This window comes from Vulpes lagopus, chromosome 10, assembly GCF_018345385.1.
Source record: "Vulpes lagopus strain Blue_001 chromosome 10, ASM1834538v1, whole genome shotgun sequence".
NCBI classification, from domain to species: domain Eukaryota; kingdom Metazoa; phylum Chordata; class Mammalia; order Carnivora; family Canidae; genus Vulpes; species Vulpes lagopus.
Window position 1 is genome coordinate 83,252,834 of NC_054833.1, and position 14,113 is coordinate 83,266,946.

Genomic DNA, 14,113 nt, shown 5'->3' on the forward strand with positions numbered 1-14,113 from the left:
GTCAGTCTAGGGGCACAGGAGACGGAACAAGAAGACATTTGGGGACGACCAGCCGTGGGCTGAGGTCCCATTTTACCCCATGCCCACTTTGTGTCCATCCTAGGGTGTGCCCCTGGGCAGGCTTACTTGCCTCCTCCTGCTTTCTCATCTGAGGAGAACCTCCCTCCCGAGGACTCAGCTGTCAGCTCCAGGGGCACCTCAGATGCTCTCTGGCATTTTGTAAGACAGCTGACAGTATCTTTGAGGAAGCTGTGGGGGAGGAGGTTGAAGCCAGGCAAACCCACCATTCAGGCTACCGGGTCTCTAAGGCACCCCTGATCCTAACAGAAATGCACAATAGGCCCCCCGCTGCTCCATCTTACTGGCAATTAGAAAACAGAGCCTGAAGTGTGAGTATTTCCCATGGAGAGCAGTCTTCACTAAGTACCAGCATTTAACCCATGAGAACTACCAAGTTACCTTGGACAGCCTGATAGAATAAGGAAGGGACAGGGCCTGGGTGGGGGTCCTTAAGCACACTCCTCTAACTTGTTTCTCACACTTTGGTGGCAGCTGCTCACTTTTCTTCCAAGATGCAATTCTGTTTACTCAGACTGAGATTAAAACTTTAGTCAGAATGCAATTGTGTCTCTGAAGTAACATCCTCAGACATCTTACAGAGAAAGGGGAAGCAAGGGCCTCAGGCCCAGAAGACGAGACTGGAGGGACGGTCACCTGGGGACACTCCACACACCCTGGGCAGTGGCCTGGTGGGAGGCGGAGAGGGCATGGTTTGGTGGTGGCAGAACTGCTGGGCCCCTGCTGAGGGCCCAACCCTCCTTTCACGGATTCTTGGTGATGGAGATGAAAGACATGGCAGAGAAGCGAGCAGCCATGGCACCACCCACACGACCAGATCAAGCTGATGTCACCAAGCAGGGTGGCCGGGGAAGATGGCTGTCGTCACGAACCCAAACAGCCTGGCAAACAAGCAGCCACACCAAAGTCCCTCATGTCAAACTGCTTTATTACATCTTAAATAACAGTACAGTTTAATATAGTATCTATCTTGCATCCAGCCTCCTTGCAATACACTGACTTTAAAATTAAATACAAACAGTGAAGGGCACAGGGTGCAGAGAGCTCTACAGAGGTGTCGATGGAAAGGAAGGAGGGCTCGTGTTTATTCTCTCTGCCAGATCCAGGCCTACTGCATGTCACAGCACAGTTCTGTACAGGATGCTGCAGAAACAGAACAGAGAGAAGCCACCACTGCTGCTGTGGAGTGGGCTCGGGTACAGGGAGGCAGCCCATGGCACTGCCGTCCAAACACTGCTGCCGGACACTGGCCTCCAGTGGGACCAAGGAGGTCTGTGTATTAGAGAATGATCTGCCTCAGATGCAAAAGGCTGGTTCTATGGCAGAGACAGGCCATGAGGAATTTATAGAGGAAGGCCAGGGTCTCCATCCCCTGCCCCCACCCCCACCCACAAATCCAACAACGTTCATTTGGAACAGGGCTTTTTTTTTTTTTCTTTTTTTTTTTTTTAAAGAAAGAAAGAAACAGTGACTAATCCCGCTGCCCAAGCGTGTAGCGCTGCTGGCTGCACTGCTTCCAACACTTGTGCACAGAATAGCAGCAGTGAGTGGACAGAGCCGCAGTGGTTACAACTGTAAAGAGGTTATTTCTTAAAAGAAAAAGAACATCTAAGGACTGAGTCCTATATGCGCTTTTGAGCATTTCTACAGCATGCGATTCTAAGAGTAAACCCACCCAATATGGCAAACGATCAAATTTTTTAAAATTTAACTTAGAAAGTTTGAGATCATTATTTTCAAAACATTGATTTGTACATGGTTTCATACACAAATAATTGACTGACTATCCAAGCACAGGACGGGCGCCTCTCTGGAAAACAGAGGTTCCTGACGGTGGGGGCAGGGCGCAGGGTAGTGTTAGGCTATTATTACGAACTTCCCTCTGACTTCACAAGGAAACCCAAGGCGAGATTAAGAACTGAACTGAGAAGACAGGGAGGACAGGTCAGGGAGCAGACGGTGCCTAATCTGAGTTTACTATTCATCACGCATTCAAGACCATCCATAGCATGTGCTTGGTTCCTTTCCTTATTAGCATCTTCCTTTCTATGTCATGTTTGTGCGTAACAATTATGTGACACGAGACAAAAAAAAAAACAAAAAAACAAGGGACTCAATTTACATCATTAACAATTTCAGAGAGGCTGCACCAGACCCTCTTCCTCTGTGTAACTACTGAATGTAAAGGAATAGATTTTAAAAAGGAAATATGAATGTTTTGCAAAATCCTGTTACAAACACAACCTGAAATTTAGAACCAATTACAAGATAAAATCCTCAACTTGTTTTGCATGAACAGCACAAAATAGGGTCACTGACCTAGAATTCAAATGAACTAGTGAAAAGGTGTGTCTGCCTCACAATTACACTCAAGTTTACCTTCTGGTTAGCACACGTTTATTATAGTATTTCCTTTTAAATTCATCCAAGACAAAAAAGGAAACAAAGACAATGGTCCCGGGAGGAATGCACAATTTGTTTGAGTTTACAGCACAGAGGTTCTTCTCTTCATGGGAATTGTGCTCTTGATTTCAGCAATAAGTGAAGGAAAAGGTCTTGCCCTTTTGAAGTTCTGAGGGGGTGCAGGGCGTCCACGTTAGTAGGGGTGGATTGGAAATGCTATCACTGTAACGCTTCAAGGTTGGAATGATCTTCCAGTCGCCACGACGTCTACCTGCTGTTTTAAACAGAGTTTAAAGAAATGTAAAAAGAAGACCTGAAGTCAGTGCTCCTGGCTCTTCCTACCGCCCTGCCCGTCTGCCGCTGAGGGCACATTTCAGGTGGATACACTACAATTCCAAATCTACAGCAAAATTAATCTAGCAACTGTCAGCCCCTCTGTGCTGTGAGAAGTACACAGAGTTGCATGCAGGGAGGGCACCTGCACTGTTGTGTTACCTGTCAGCGTTAGTTCCAGATCTTGAGGAAGCTATCCCAGGACCCCGTCGCCACGGCCATCCCATCGTCAGTCACCCCCAGGCAGCTGACACGGTTGTCATGCCCAGCCAAGACACCTGAGAGCAAATGACAGGCCCGTCACTCCTGAACCCAGTGGAGCCCCACTCAGCAGTGATGTGGTGATGCTATGCAGGGCTGGGTGGCAGGGTCACACGCAGAAAGGAAAGCCCTGAACCCCAAAGCCCAGAGCCTGCAATGCCTCTATGGCAATAAATGACATTAGGAGGAAGAAAAGCCACGCTCATCTAAGGCAAGTAAGGCTCAATACAGTCCTCTATTGAAATAATGTGAAGGCACCTATAGCCAGGGGAAGTACTCAAACAAAATAAAGATAAATTGGGGCACCCAGTAAGGTTGTTATTAAGACAGCATGATGACAAGGAACAGACACAATAAAAAGACACAAAACACACAGTGAATGACTCAGGGCCTCTTGCACCAACTCCCGAGTATCCTCATGATGGTAAGAAGCTTAAATAAGGAGCACATGGGTGGCTCAGGCAGTTGAGCATCTAACTCTTGATTTCCACTCAGGTCATGATCTGAAGGTGGTGAGATTGAGCCCTGCATCCAGCTCTATGCTCAATGTGGTATCTGTTTAAGACTCTCTCTCTCCCATGGGACGCCTGGGTGGCTCAGTGGTTGAGCATCTGCCTTCAGCTCAAGGCATGATCCTGGAGTCCCGGGACCGAGTCCCACATTGGCCCCAGGCAGGGGCCTGTTTCTTCCTCTGCCTATGTCTCTGCCCCTGCCCCCACCTCTCTGTCTCATGAATAAATAAAATCTTAAAAAAAAGAAAAAAGACTCTCCCTTTCCCTCTGCCCCTCCCATTCATGCTCTCTCTAAAATAAATGAATCTTAAAAAAAAAAAAAAATTCCAACCATTCCAATCTCAGGGCAATTATAACCAATTTTCATTTGGGTTCTTCATTTGTTTATAATCCCTAAAGCCTAGCACAGGGCACAAAACACAGAGGGCTGGTACAGATGTAAGAGGGAGAGGGCCAATGGGATGTTACACAGTAACCTCATGCTGACCTCAGAGTTAAATAAGCCTCCTGCTGATACTCAGCATCTGTGCTTAGATAATTATCACTCAGGACACTCCACATCCATCCAGAAGAAGCTGATGGCTAATTTCAGAGGACCCTTGTCCATTTCCTATACTACTTAGTGTCACAGCTGAGTAAAGAGACAGCTTCAGCCAGATGCAACAGTAACCTCTGCTGTGGCACCATGACCAAGGAACTATCAGGGCAGAGATAGTGGGAGCAAGGGGTCTGCGAGAAGGAGCAGGGGGAGCAAAGGGTAAGCTCAGCCCAGGGTGGGAAAAGATGCATCAAAAAGTGGGAGGTCATGGGATCCCTGGGTGGCGCAGTGGTTTAGCGCCTGCCTTTGGCCCAGGGCGCGATCCTGGAGACCCGGGATCGAATCCCACGTCGGCCTCCCGGTGCATGGAGCCTGCTTCTCCCTCTGCCTGTGTCTCTGCCTCTCTCTCTCTCTCTCTCTCTCTCTCTCTCTCTGTGACTATCATAAATAAATAAAAATTAAAAAAAAAAAAAAAAAAGTGGGAGGTCAGATGAGAACCCTAGAAGATCCCAAGCCATGCTCCCCTTCTTCCCCTTGCCAAGATTAACAGAGTTGAAAGATTCTGAAAGTACCAGTTCAATTCAGTTACCTGACATGTTTAATGCAGGAAGTTTTTCATCTTTTGTGCAACTTGTGTTTTATTTTTTTTAAGATTTTATTTATTCATTTGCGAGAGACCGAGAGAGAACACAAGCATGAGTTGGGGGAGGAACAAAGGGAGAGGAAGCCCAGACTCCCCACTGAGCAGGGAGCCCCAAGTGGGACTCAATCCCAGGACCCTGAGATCATGACATGAGCTGAAGGCAGACACTTCACCAACTGAGCCACCCAGGTGCCCCTATTTTTTTTTTTAAGATTTAATTTATGGGGTACCTGGGTAGCTCAGTTAAGTGTCTGACTTTTGGTTTTGTCTCAGGTCATGACCTCAGGGTCATGAGATTGAGCCCCATGTCTGGCTCCACACTCAGTGGGTAAGCCTGCTTCTCCCTCGCTTTCTCTCTAAAACAAATAAATCTTGGGACACCTGGACGGCTCAGTGGTTGAGTGTCTGTCTACCTTTGTCTCAGGTTGTGATTCTGGGGTCCTGGGATTGAGTCCTGCATCAGGCTCCCCATGAGGAACCTGCTTCTGACTCTCTCTCTCTGTGTCTCTCCTGAATAAATAAATAAAATATTTTTTAAAAATTAAAATTAAATTTAGGGATCCCTGGGTGGCGCAGCGGTTTGGCGCCTGCCTTTGGCCCAGGGCGCGATCCTGGAGACCTGGGATCGAATCCCACGTCGGGTTCCCGGTGCATGGAACCTGCTTCTCCCTCTGCCTGTGTCTCTGCCTCTCTCTCTCTCTGTGACTATCATAAATAAAGAAAAATTAAAAAATCAAATAAATAAATAAATAAATAAATAAATAAAATTTAAAATTAAGTGTAAAAATCTTTAAAAATATATATTTTATTTTAAATTCACCCAACATGGGGCTTGAACTAACAACTCTGAGATCAAGAGTTGCACACTTCACCAACTGAGTCAGCCGGGCACTCCTGTACAAGCTGTGTTTTAATGCTTTAAAACTTTACAACCACAACTTGCCCTTTATGTGTGAACTTTAGACTTTGTACTTCACTGGGCACACCACAGTTCTAATGCATACAGCCAGAGGGGAGAGAAAGTAAGGCAACAGTCTCAAACACCCAGCAGTTCACTCTGTCCTGTGCACTGTGGCTGTGTGCACTGTACAGAGTCCGTGTAGGGAGAGCTTCTGGTCCTAAAAAAGCCCACATAAACCCGAGTAAGAATACCCTGGCCTGTCACCCATCTCTCTGCTGGGGCACGCCACGGTGCAGGCAGGTGTACCTGGGCTCGGCACATGTTTCTTAGCAGCATGATGGGCTACAAACCTAAACATTTCAGCCTTGGTGCATTATGGTCATCCTGAAAGGTGTCACCCAGGAGGAGTGCCCAGTAGGCCCAGGAAGGCCCAACAAGTACCTACCTGCTCTGTCGGCCTTGAGTGCATCCCACACATTGCAGTTGAAGTCATCGTACCCTGCGAGGAGGAGGCGCCCGCTCTTGGAGAAAGACACGGAGGTGATCCCACAGATGATATTGTCATGGGAGTAAGTCATAAGCTCCTGGTCTGCACGAAGGTCGAACAGCCTGCAGGTGGCATCATCCGAGCCAGTGGCAAATGCATTGCCATTCGGAAAGAACTAGAAAGCAAGTCAAGAGAGTATGCAAATGTACAAAGAGAAGTACCGGAAACAGGCCTGCCCAACAGCAGGGCTGCTGCTGGCACAGGAGGGAAAGGTCAGCAAGGACTGGGCTCTAGCAGACACAGAGGGGGTTGGAGTGGCAGCTGCCCAGGTACCTGGAAGTGAGGGCATTGGTACTGGGGCAGACATAGCCACTGTCCTCCCAAAAGAGAAGACTTCATTTCATGATTAACTGTTTTCCAAGAAGCAGGAAGAGCATGGTTACCCCTGAGGGCAACGAGCAGCCAGATTAGCCTTGTGGAGAAGGGACCCCCAGACCCAACCAACCAGATACCATGCTTCACATCTCACAAAAACCCCTTTCACATCATCGGCTATGCCCCAACCACTGGGCTGAGGGCATGAGGTTCCTGCTCAAAACTCAGCCTCTGCTTCCTGTTCCTAAGAGGCTGTATTGCCTTGTTTGCCAAGGCAAACGAGAGGGAAGCCAAGTACCAATCACTGGATTGTCCCAGAGCTGGGAGCAGATCCCTGCACAACAGGCTCAACGCCAATGTCTGTGAGATGAACGAGTTAACACAGAATTAGCTGGCTTCACAAGGACAGACCATATCACACTTTTCTATAAAGAGTTTTTGTAAAGTTGGTTATAGTTGATAGAAAAAAACAGAACATCTAACCCTGAAAACATTTTATGACTTAATGGTGTGTTCTGCAGCACACAAAAAGTAATCTAACTTGCAAACAGCTGTAAAAGGACCCCGACTCACACAGATGGCATTGATGTCGGACTCGTGGCCAGTGAAAGTTTGCCGGCACATCCCTTCTCGCACATCCCAGAGTTTGGCTGAAGCATCACAAGCACCAGAGACAAACAGTCTGGTGTCGGGAGCGAGTGAAAGGCTCATAACATCCCCAGTGTGTCCAGTGAACGTGGTTGTCTGCTGGCCGGTCTCGATGTCCCACAGAGCACTATAGCAGGAACACAGGACAAGCAGTCATCTAACTTTGTCAGACAACCAGTCATGTGACTAACACTCCTTCAAACTACCCAGGACCACAGTAAACCTCCGCACTTTTTTTCCTGACAAATCTAAATTTTGTAATGTGACTTTGTTTAGAAAAGAAGCAAAGCAAACAAAATACAGATTAGAATGTGGCCCCAGGGTTTGGAGCAATGGTTATCTCTATGTCAACTTAAACACCTGCAAAGAGGGAGCCAGTGACCTGTACTGTGTGTGGGCTTGTCAGGAGCAACAGGGAGCTCCTGGAGGTACCCCCAATGGGGCAGAGAATGTGAATCTACTGCTGCCAGTATCAATGCCAGAAGCTAGGACAGAGACAACACCAGGTAAACAAATGGTTCAGAGCAACACTGAGGTCCCATGGCCCCTCCCTGGAGCAACAGACAGGAGATGGCTAATGTGCCATGGTGGCAGCCCTGACTTTGGTGCTCCCCGCAGCTGTCAGTGTGAGCAGCTACTTGAGAGCTGCAAAAGTAAGATGTGGACAGTGCTTCAACCCTAGGAAGCACCAGCACTGAACACTGCTCTGCTCATTCCAGCCTCCCAGGAAATCTGGTTGAAACGCAAATCCAGTCACACGGTTTACTGGATACCATGCAGGGGTTTCCGTGCCAGGGACTGCGGGACTATGAGGAGAAAATAAGATGTGCCTACGACTCTGAAAAACACTTACTCATAAGTGAAAAAGCTTTAAAAAGTATTTTCTAGGTGCACCTGGGTGGCTCAGTTCATTAGGTGTCTTCGGCTCAGGTCATGACCTCAGGTCCTGCATCAGGCTCCCAGGAGCAGGGAGCTTGATCTTTAAAAATATATATCTTCTAATACAGAAATTCTTCCTAAAATTGATGTTGATTATAAACCTTTTATGAACTTATAAAATTTATACGAAGAGAACACTGTAGAACAGGAAAGGCTGGATATGGGAGTCAGGACCTGGTGCAGGGCATGTCTCCACATCATGCCTCAGAGACCAGAAAAGCTTTCAAGGACAGCTTAAATCTAAAATGACTCATAAAATACCTATTGGAACCAAACAAACAATGTAAAAACCCTTAAGTCAAACTTCTGGCCTTAGCAGATGGCTTACTCTTTTATTTTTTAAAGATTGTATTTATTTATTGGAGACAGAGCAACCATAATTGGGGTGAATTGCAGAAGCAGAGGGAGAAACAGACTCCCCTTTGAGTAGGGAGCCTGACGTGGCGCTCGATCCCAGGACCCTGAGATCATGACCCGACCCCAAGGCAGAAAGAAGCCTCAGGGACTGAGCTGCCCAGGTGCCCCTGGGCTTTTAAACAGGAAACTAGGGGATCCCTGGGTGGCTCAGCGGTTTGGCGCCTGCCTTTGGCCCAGGGCGCGATCCTGGAGTCCCGGGATCAAGTCCCGCGTCAGGCTCCCGGCATGGAGCCTGCTTCTCCCTCTGCCTGTGTCTCTGCCTCTCTCTCTCTCTCTCTCATGAATAAATAAATTTAAATAAACAAACAAACAAACAAACAAACAGGAAACTATTAAGAATGTGTTCTACATCCAAAACCAACCAACCAATCCACCACCTATCTGATCATTTAAATTGTATGCTCTGGTGACACAAATGAAAATTCTAGAGATTCTTTAAGTGGGCTTCTAACTCTAAGTGAGGTAACAGCTCAAACTCAGGAATTCTGACACAGTCAACTTGAAACAATAAGCTCTGCTCCTCAGCCCTGCTCAGTGTCCACATGGCACAGTGCTAAGAGGGGATGGAAACACACTCACTCCCCTCCACCCCTCAAAGGGCTGCTGAGTGTCACCCAGCCAGGGAGTGTGTGCTGGGGAAACAAAAGCAGGCACTTCTAGTACAGTTGCAGCTTCAATGGCCCTGAGTCAGTCCTCCCTTGTTCCAAATTAAACTGAGCTTTTAAATCTACACAGTACCATGAACTCCCTAACACTCACACACTTGTGTTTGATGCCTCACAGACACTTTATCTTAATAAAAAATTGGCCTAATTAATGTCAAGAATCTTATTTCCTACACATCCAAGGCAGGCAGTATAAGAAAGGCATGGCGCTCGGATGCTCACCAAGTGGTGTCCCCAGAGCTGGTGACGATCTGATTGTCATCCAGGAAGCGGCAGCAGGACAGATAACCTGGAAAACAAACAAAGATGATGACCCTGACCTGATTCTGAGGTCCTGTAAATAGAAACACACACTGGCAGAATGATTACACCTCAAAGTCCTACATGAAGGTGAAGACTGCTGCCTCGTCAGGGACCCCTGGCCCTGGTCTCCCACTCAGTAATAAATAAAGTAGCGAAGCCCTCAGGCCATTGACTGACAGCACACAGTGCGGGGGGTGGTGGTGGTGGTGGTGGTGGTGGTGGTGATGGTGGTAGACAACAGGGCAAAAGGCAGGCGGTGAGCAGAGTGGCCCACACACTGGCAGACACTGAGCAGGTGCAAGAACTCCTTCCATCTCTGCTCCTCTGATCCACATGTGGGGACAATAGGTTCCCTTCCCACTCAGACACCCACTCATCCCACAAGAACTTAACCCTGGCACCTGGAACACATAGCGATTAGGAGTGCTTCTTTCCCTCCTGGAGCCCACACTCCAGTAGGGAGAGAAAGTGTGTGAAGGAAGGGGAGAGAGATACCTGCTGAGGCCTCCTGAACTCTCCAGGAAGACATAGCCAGAGCTGCGATCGGGGTGCCAAGCAGAGCAGTACAGTTGTTTTCTACAGGACACTCTAACAGGCAAGTTGGCGAGGAAATGGCTAAGTGTTGCCTGAGCACCCAACCTGCCAAGCGTGTGGGAGGTGAGGCAGAGCTGTGGAGCTGAGATGTAGAGGGTAGGAGGTACTGAAATCCCTAACTTTGATCAGCTTTTGGTATGAGGAAAAGTGAAACAGAAAACCAACTCTGCAGTACCTACACATTATGGTTTCTAATTAGTTAAGCTTTGTTTAGTAGTTTATAGTTTTGTTCTACTATGAGTGCCCTTAAGGACTAGAAGTGCAGGGTAAACAAATCTAACCCCAAAAGGAGTGTGCCCAATGGGCTGGCCAGGATGGTACCAGAGCTGTCCCCACCCCAGCTGGCTAGGCAGTCAGAAGGAAGGTGCAGCAGCACTTGCCACTCTTGCAAAGATGAAACACCCTTGTAAGGTATGCCCTGAAACCTTTCTTCTCAGTCCACACGAGAGCCATGTATGATGTTGTGCAAACCAGTAAAACAAACAAAATACAAAGAAGAAAGCTACAGAAGAGTTCTGGTATGTAAAGTAAATATTTGGAGATGATAATTTTTATTTTTTATTTTTTATTTTTTATTTTTATTTTTTTTAAATTTTTATTTATTTATGATAGTCACACAGAGAAAGAGAGAGAGAGAGAGGGAGAGACGCAGGCAGAGGGAGAAGCAGGCTCCATGCACCGGGAGCCCGATGTGGGATTCGATCCCGGGTCTCCAGGATCGCGCCCTGGGCCAAAGGCAGGCGCCAAACCGCTGCGCCACCGAGGGATCCCCGAGATGATAATTTTTAAATATTAGCTATGTGTCTAAAAAATGATGTATGGTCAAATACTTCCCAGAGCCCATGTCATGTCAATCCACAGGGACATTAAGGACCCCAGCAGTGAATCAATGTCCAGCTGGGTGAGGAGTGGCCTTTGCTGAAATCGCCTGATGACAAAGTCACACTGTGCACCTGACCCATGGCCCCCACGGCATGCCTCTCCAAAAACAGCATTTGCTTCTTGGTGCCTTCTTATATTGTTCAAGTCAGCTCAAACTCCCCTCCTTTCCAGAAGTTGGCACTGCATGTCCAGCCCCATCTAGTGAGGTACGCAGTGGACCCTACACTGACCCTTACTCTGCACCATCATAGCCTCTGCCTGAGGAGTGCAGGGAAGGTGGGATAGAGTCATGGAGACACCAGCAGGGCCAGGCAGGACACACGTACGCCAATGGCCCAAAGAAACATGACCTCTGGGTGCCTGGGTGGCTCAGAGGTTCAGAATCTGCCTTTGGCTCAGGGCATGATTCTGGGGTCCTGGGATTGAGTCCTGCATTGGGCTCCCCGCAGGGAGCCTGCTTCTCCCTCTACCTAAGTCTCAGTCTCTTTCTTTCTGTCTCTCATGAATAAATAAATAAAATCTTTAAAAAAAAAGAAAGAAAAAAATATGAGCTCCAAGACAGTGTCTGTCCACCTCATGTATCATGCAGGTTGTGGTCTAGCCAGGCAGAGCACATGAACGTCCCACCTCCAGGACCAGAGATGGCATGCTGACACATCAGCTCCACCGCTGGTAAAGTCAGGTGGACTCTGTGGAGCCTCAGATGATCAGCAAGTGTCAGGTAAGCTTAGGGGCCGGGAAGGTCATGGGAAATTATTACATTTACAAAACAACGTATGGCCCCAGACAGTCATGGAAACTCTCCGCACTAAGACCCCTCAGGTGAAGAGAACGCACAAGACAATGTCCCCTCTCTGGGTCCTAAAGGCCTGCTGGCAGCACAAACAGTGCTCATGCAGACAGGGGTGGGAGGCACTGTTGGGGAAGGTGGCTTTTACATTCATTCCCTGTCTGTAGTTGGAGCTTTCAAAATACATACACAAATATTACTTTTAATTAAAATCAGGGTTGCCTGATCACAATCTTGTAACTTACTTCTTGGTCCTCTTTGAATTTTATACATTGAGAGACAAAAAAAAAAAAAAAAAAAAAAGCCACATAGATACTATATATATATATACACACCTGTATTTTTTTAGATATTACATTGTTTGTTTTTTTAAGATTTTCTTTATTTATTCATGAGAGACAGAGAGAAAGAGAGAGAGGGTTAGACATAGACAGAGGGAGAAACAGGTTCCTCGCAGGGAGCCTGATGTGGGACTCGATCCTGGACCCCAGGCGGGAATCACACCCTGAGCCACACACACCAGATGCTCAACCACGGAGCCACCCAGGTGTCCTAGCCAGATATTATGTTTTTTTTTATAACGTTTTATTCTTCCATAAAGAAAAAGTAGAAACCTAACTTTTAAATAGGGCTAACATACAAGTATTGCGCATCAGTGTTCAAGAGCACTGTGATGGGGCCCATCTAATACAAACACTGGGTCGTCTGGCCTGTGAGCATGGCAGATGGTATGGGCGACAACAGTCTCAGAAGGGCCCAACAGCGCTCCCTATGGGGACCAGGACAGCCTCACAGGAGCCATCTGGCTGAACATAGTGGCTTCAGAATGTGGGCTCTGAGGGGGCATCTGAGTGGCTCAGTAGGTTAGTGATCGACTCTTAATTCTGGCTTAGGTCACAATCTCAGGGTAAGAAGGCTCTATGCTGGGCAGGGAGTCTGCTCCTCACTTTTGCTCCCCCCAGTCTCACTCCTCTTTTTTATTTTATTTTTTTAAAGATTTTATTTATTCATGAGAGACAGAGACAGAGACAGAGACAGAGAGAGAGAGAGGTAGAGACACAGGCAGAGGAAGAAGCAGGCTCCATGCAGGGAGCTGGATGTGGGACTTGATCCCGGGACTCCAGGATCACGGCCTGGGCCAAAGGCAGGTACTAAACCACTAAGCCACCCAGGCAACCCTTGTTCTCTCTTTCAAAAACAAACAAACAAACAAAAGAACAAAAGAATAGGGGGCAGCCCAGGTGGCTCAGCGGCGTTCTTTGAGGAATTGCAGCCTCTTCTTGAACTGGGGATGGTCTCAGGGAACTCTTGGGAAGATCACAGCTATCTGTGCACTCAAAAAGTTCTAACAATCAGTGGCAGTGACCATCTTTGTTAATGAAGAATGAATAAATTACCTGGAGGGCTGTGTTTACATATACATGTGTATATGTGTGTGCGGTGGGGTTACCTCGGGTGAAGAAGGCCCCCCACCAGAGGTGTGTGTGTGTGTTTGTGTGTATGTGCGGGGGTTTGCCTCAGGTAAAGAGAAGCCCCTCCCCAGGTTTGAGTGTGCTACAGAGTGTGCTACACAGTGGCCAGCCAGTGGTGCTGCTGTCCTTTGGAAGCTTAGAGAGCAGCTGGGAATACAGACCCCCAACAGACATGGGTGCCAGGTCTAGAGATGCAAGGGCACAAGGGTGTCCCTGTGCACCTCACAGAGACCATGGGTGACAGTAACAGGACATGCTAGGGAACAGCCTTGTCCAGAGACAGGAGGCTTGAAATGAGGCAGTACAGAGAGTAGGTACTTGGGTCAAGGACCATGGGGGGAGACCCAGGGGTTTTGTCTGTTGAGGCCTGGAGGACAGAGGCAGGATGTCCTGACAGAGTATGTTGCCTGCTTGGGAATCTGTTGCCAGAGGAGCAAATACACTTACTTCTGCATGTAGAGAAGCTACTGGCCCAAAGAGAGCAAAGCCAAGAGTACCAATGTGGGTAGAAGAGTGACTCACATGGCCTGCCAAGACCAAAAGGCCCAGCTAAGAAAATGGCTATAAGCTGAGGGGTCATTCATCCATAAGAATGTTCACACTACGGACAAACTGGAGACTGCAGACATCCAGCAACAGAGACGCATCAGCACACAATGGGACTCTCAACTCTTCAGAAACATCATAGTTCTGGGTGAGACTATAGATTAAAAACACAAAAGAAGAGAATTTAAAGTTATTTTCCCAAATTTTCATAGTGAGCACATTGGTGGCTTCAGCCAGCCTACCCCTAGAAAGCACCAATGCACCAAACTGGGTGCCTGGGCTAAGTCAAAGTTGCAGTCGGACACACAAGGCCCCACCGTGGGTGG

General features: G+C 47.8%; 1 protein-coding gene across 4 annotated transcripts in view; it reads right to left on the reverse strand.

Annotated features, from left to right (window-relative positions):
- Nucleotides 1-989: 989 nt before the first annotated feature.
- The window catches only part of GNB1 (G protein subunit beta 1), a 100,951-nt gene continuing 87,827 nt past the window's right edge, over nucleotides 990-14,113 (reverse strand). For 3 of the 4 annotated variants that reach the window (XM_041770272.1, XM_041770269.1, XM_041770271.1), the window contains 5 exons: nucleotides 9,423-9,489; nucleotides 7,105-7,306; nucleotides 6,115-6,331; nucleotides 2,977-3,092; nucleotides 990-2,755 (listed from right to left, as the gene is read on the reverse strand). In XM_041770272.1, coding sequence (XP_041626206.1) covers nucleotides 2,986-3,092; nucleotides 6,115-6,331; nucleotides 7,105-7,306; nucleotides 9,423-9,489 — 593 coding nt within the window. In that variant the 3' untranslated portion in view covers nucleotides 990-2,755; nucleotides 2,977-2,985. The remainder of the gene's footprint in view (nucleotides 2,756-2,976; nucleotides 3,093-6,114; nucleotides 6,332-7,104; nucleotides 7,307-9,422; nucleotides 9,490-14,113) is intronic. The other variant, XM_041770273.1, reaches the window with a different exon arrangement.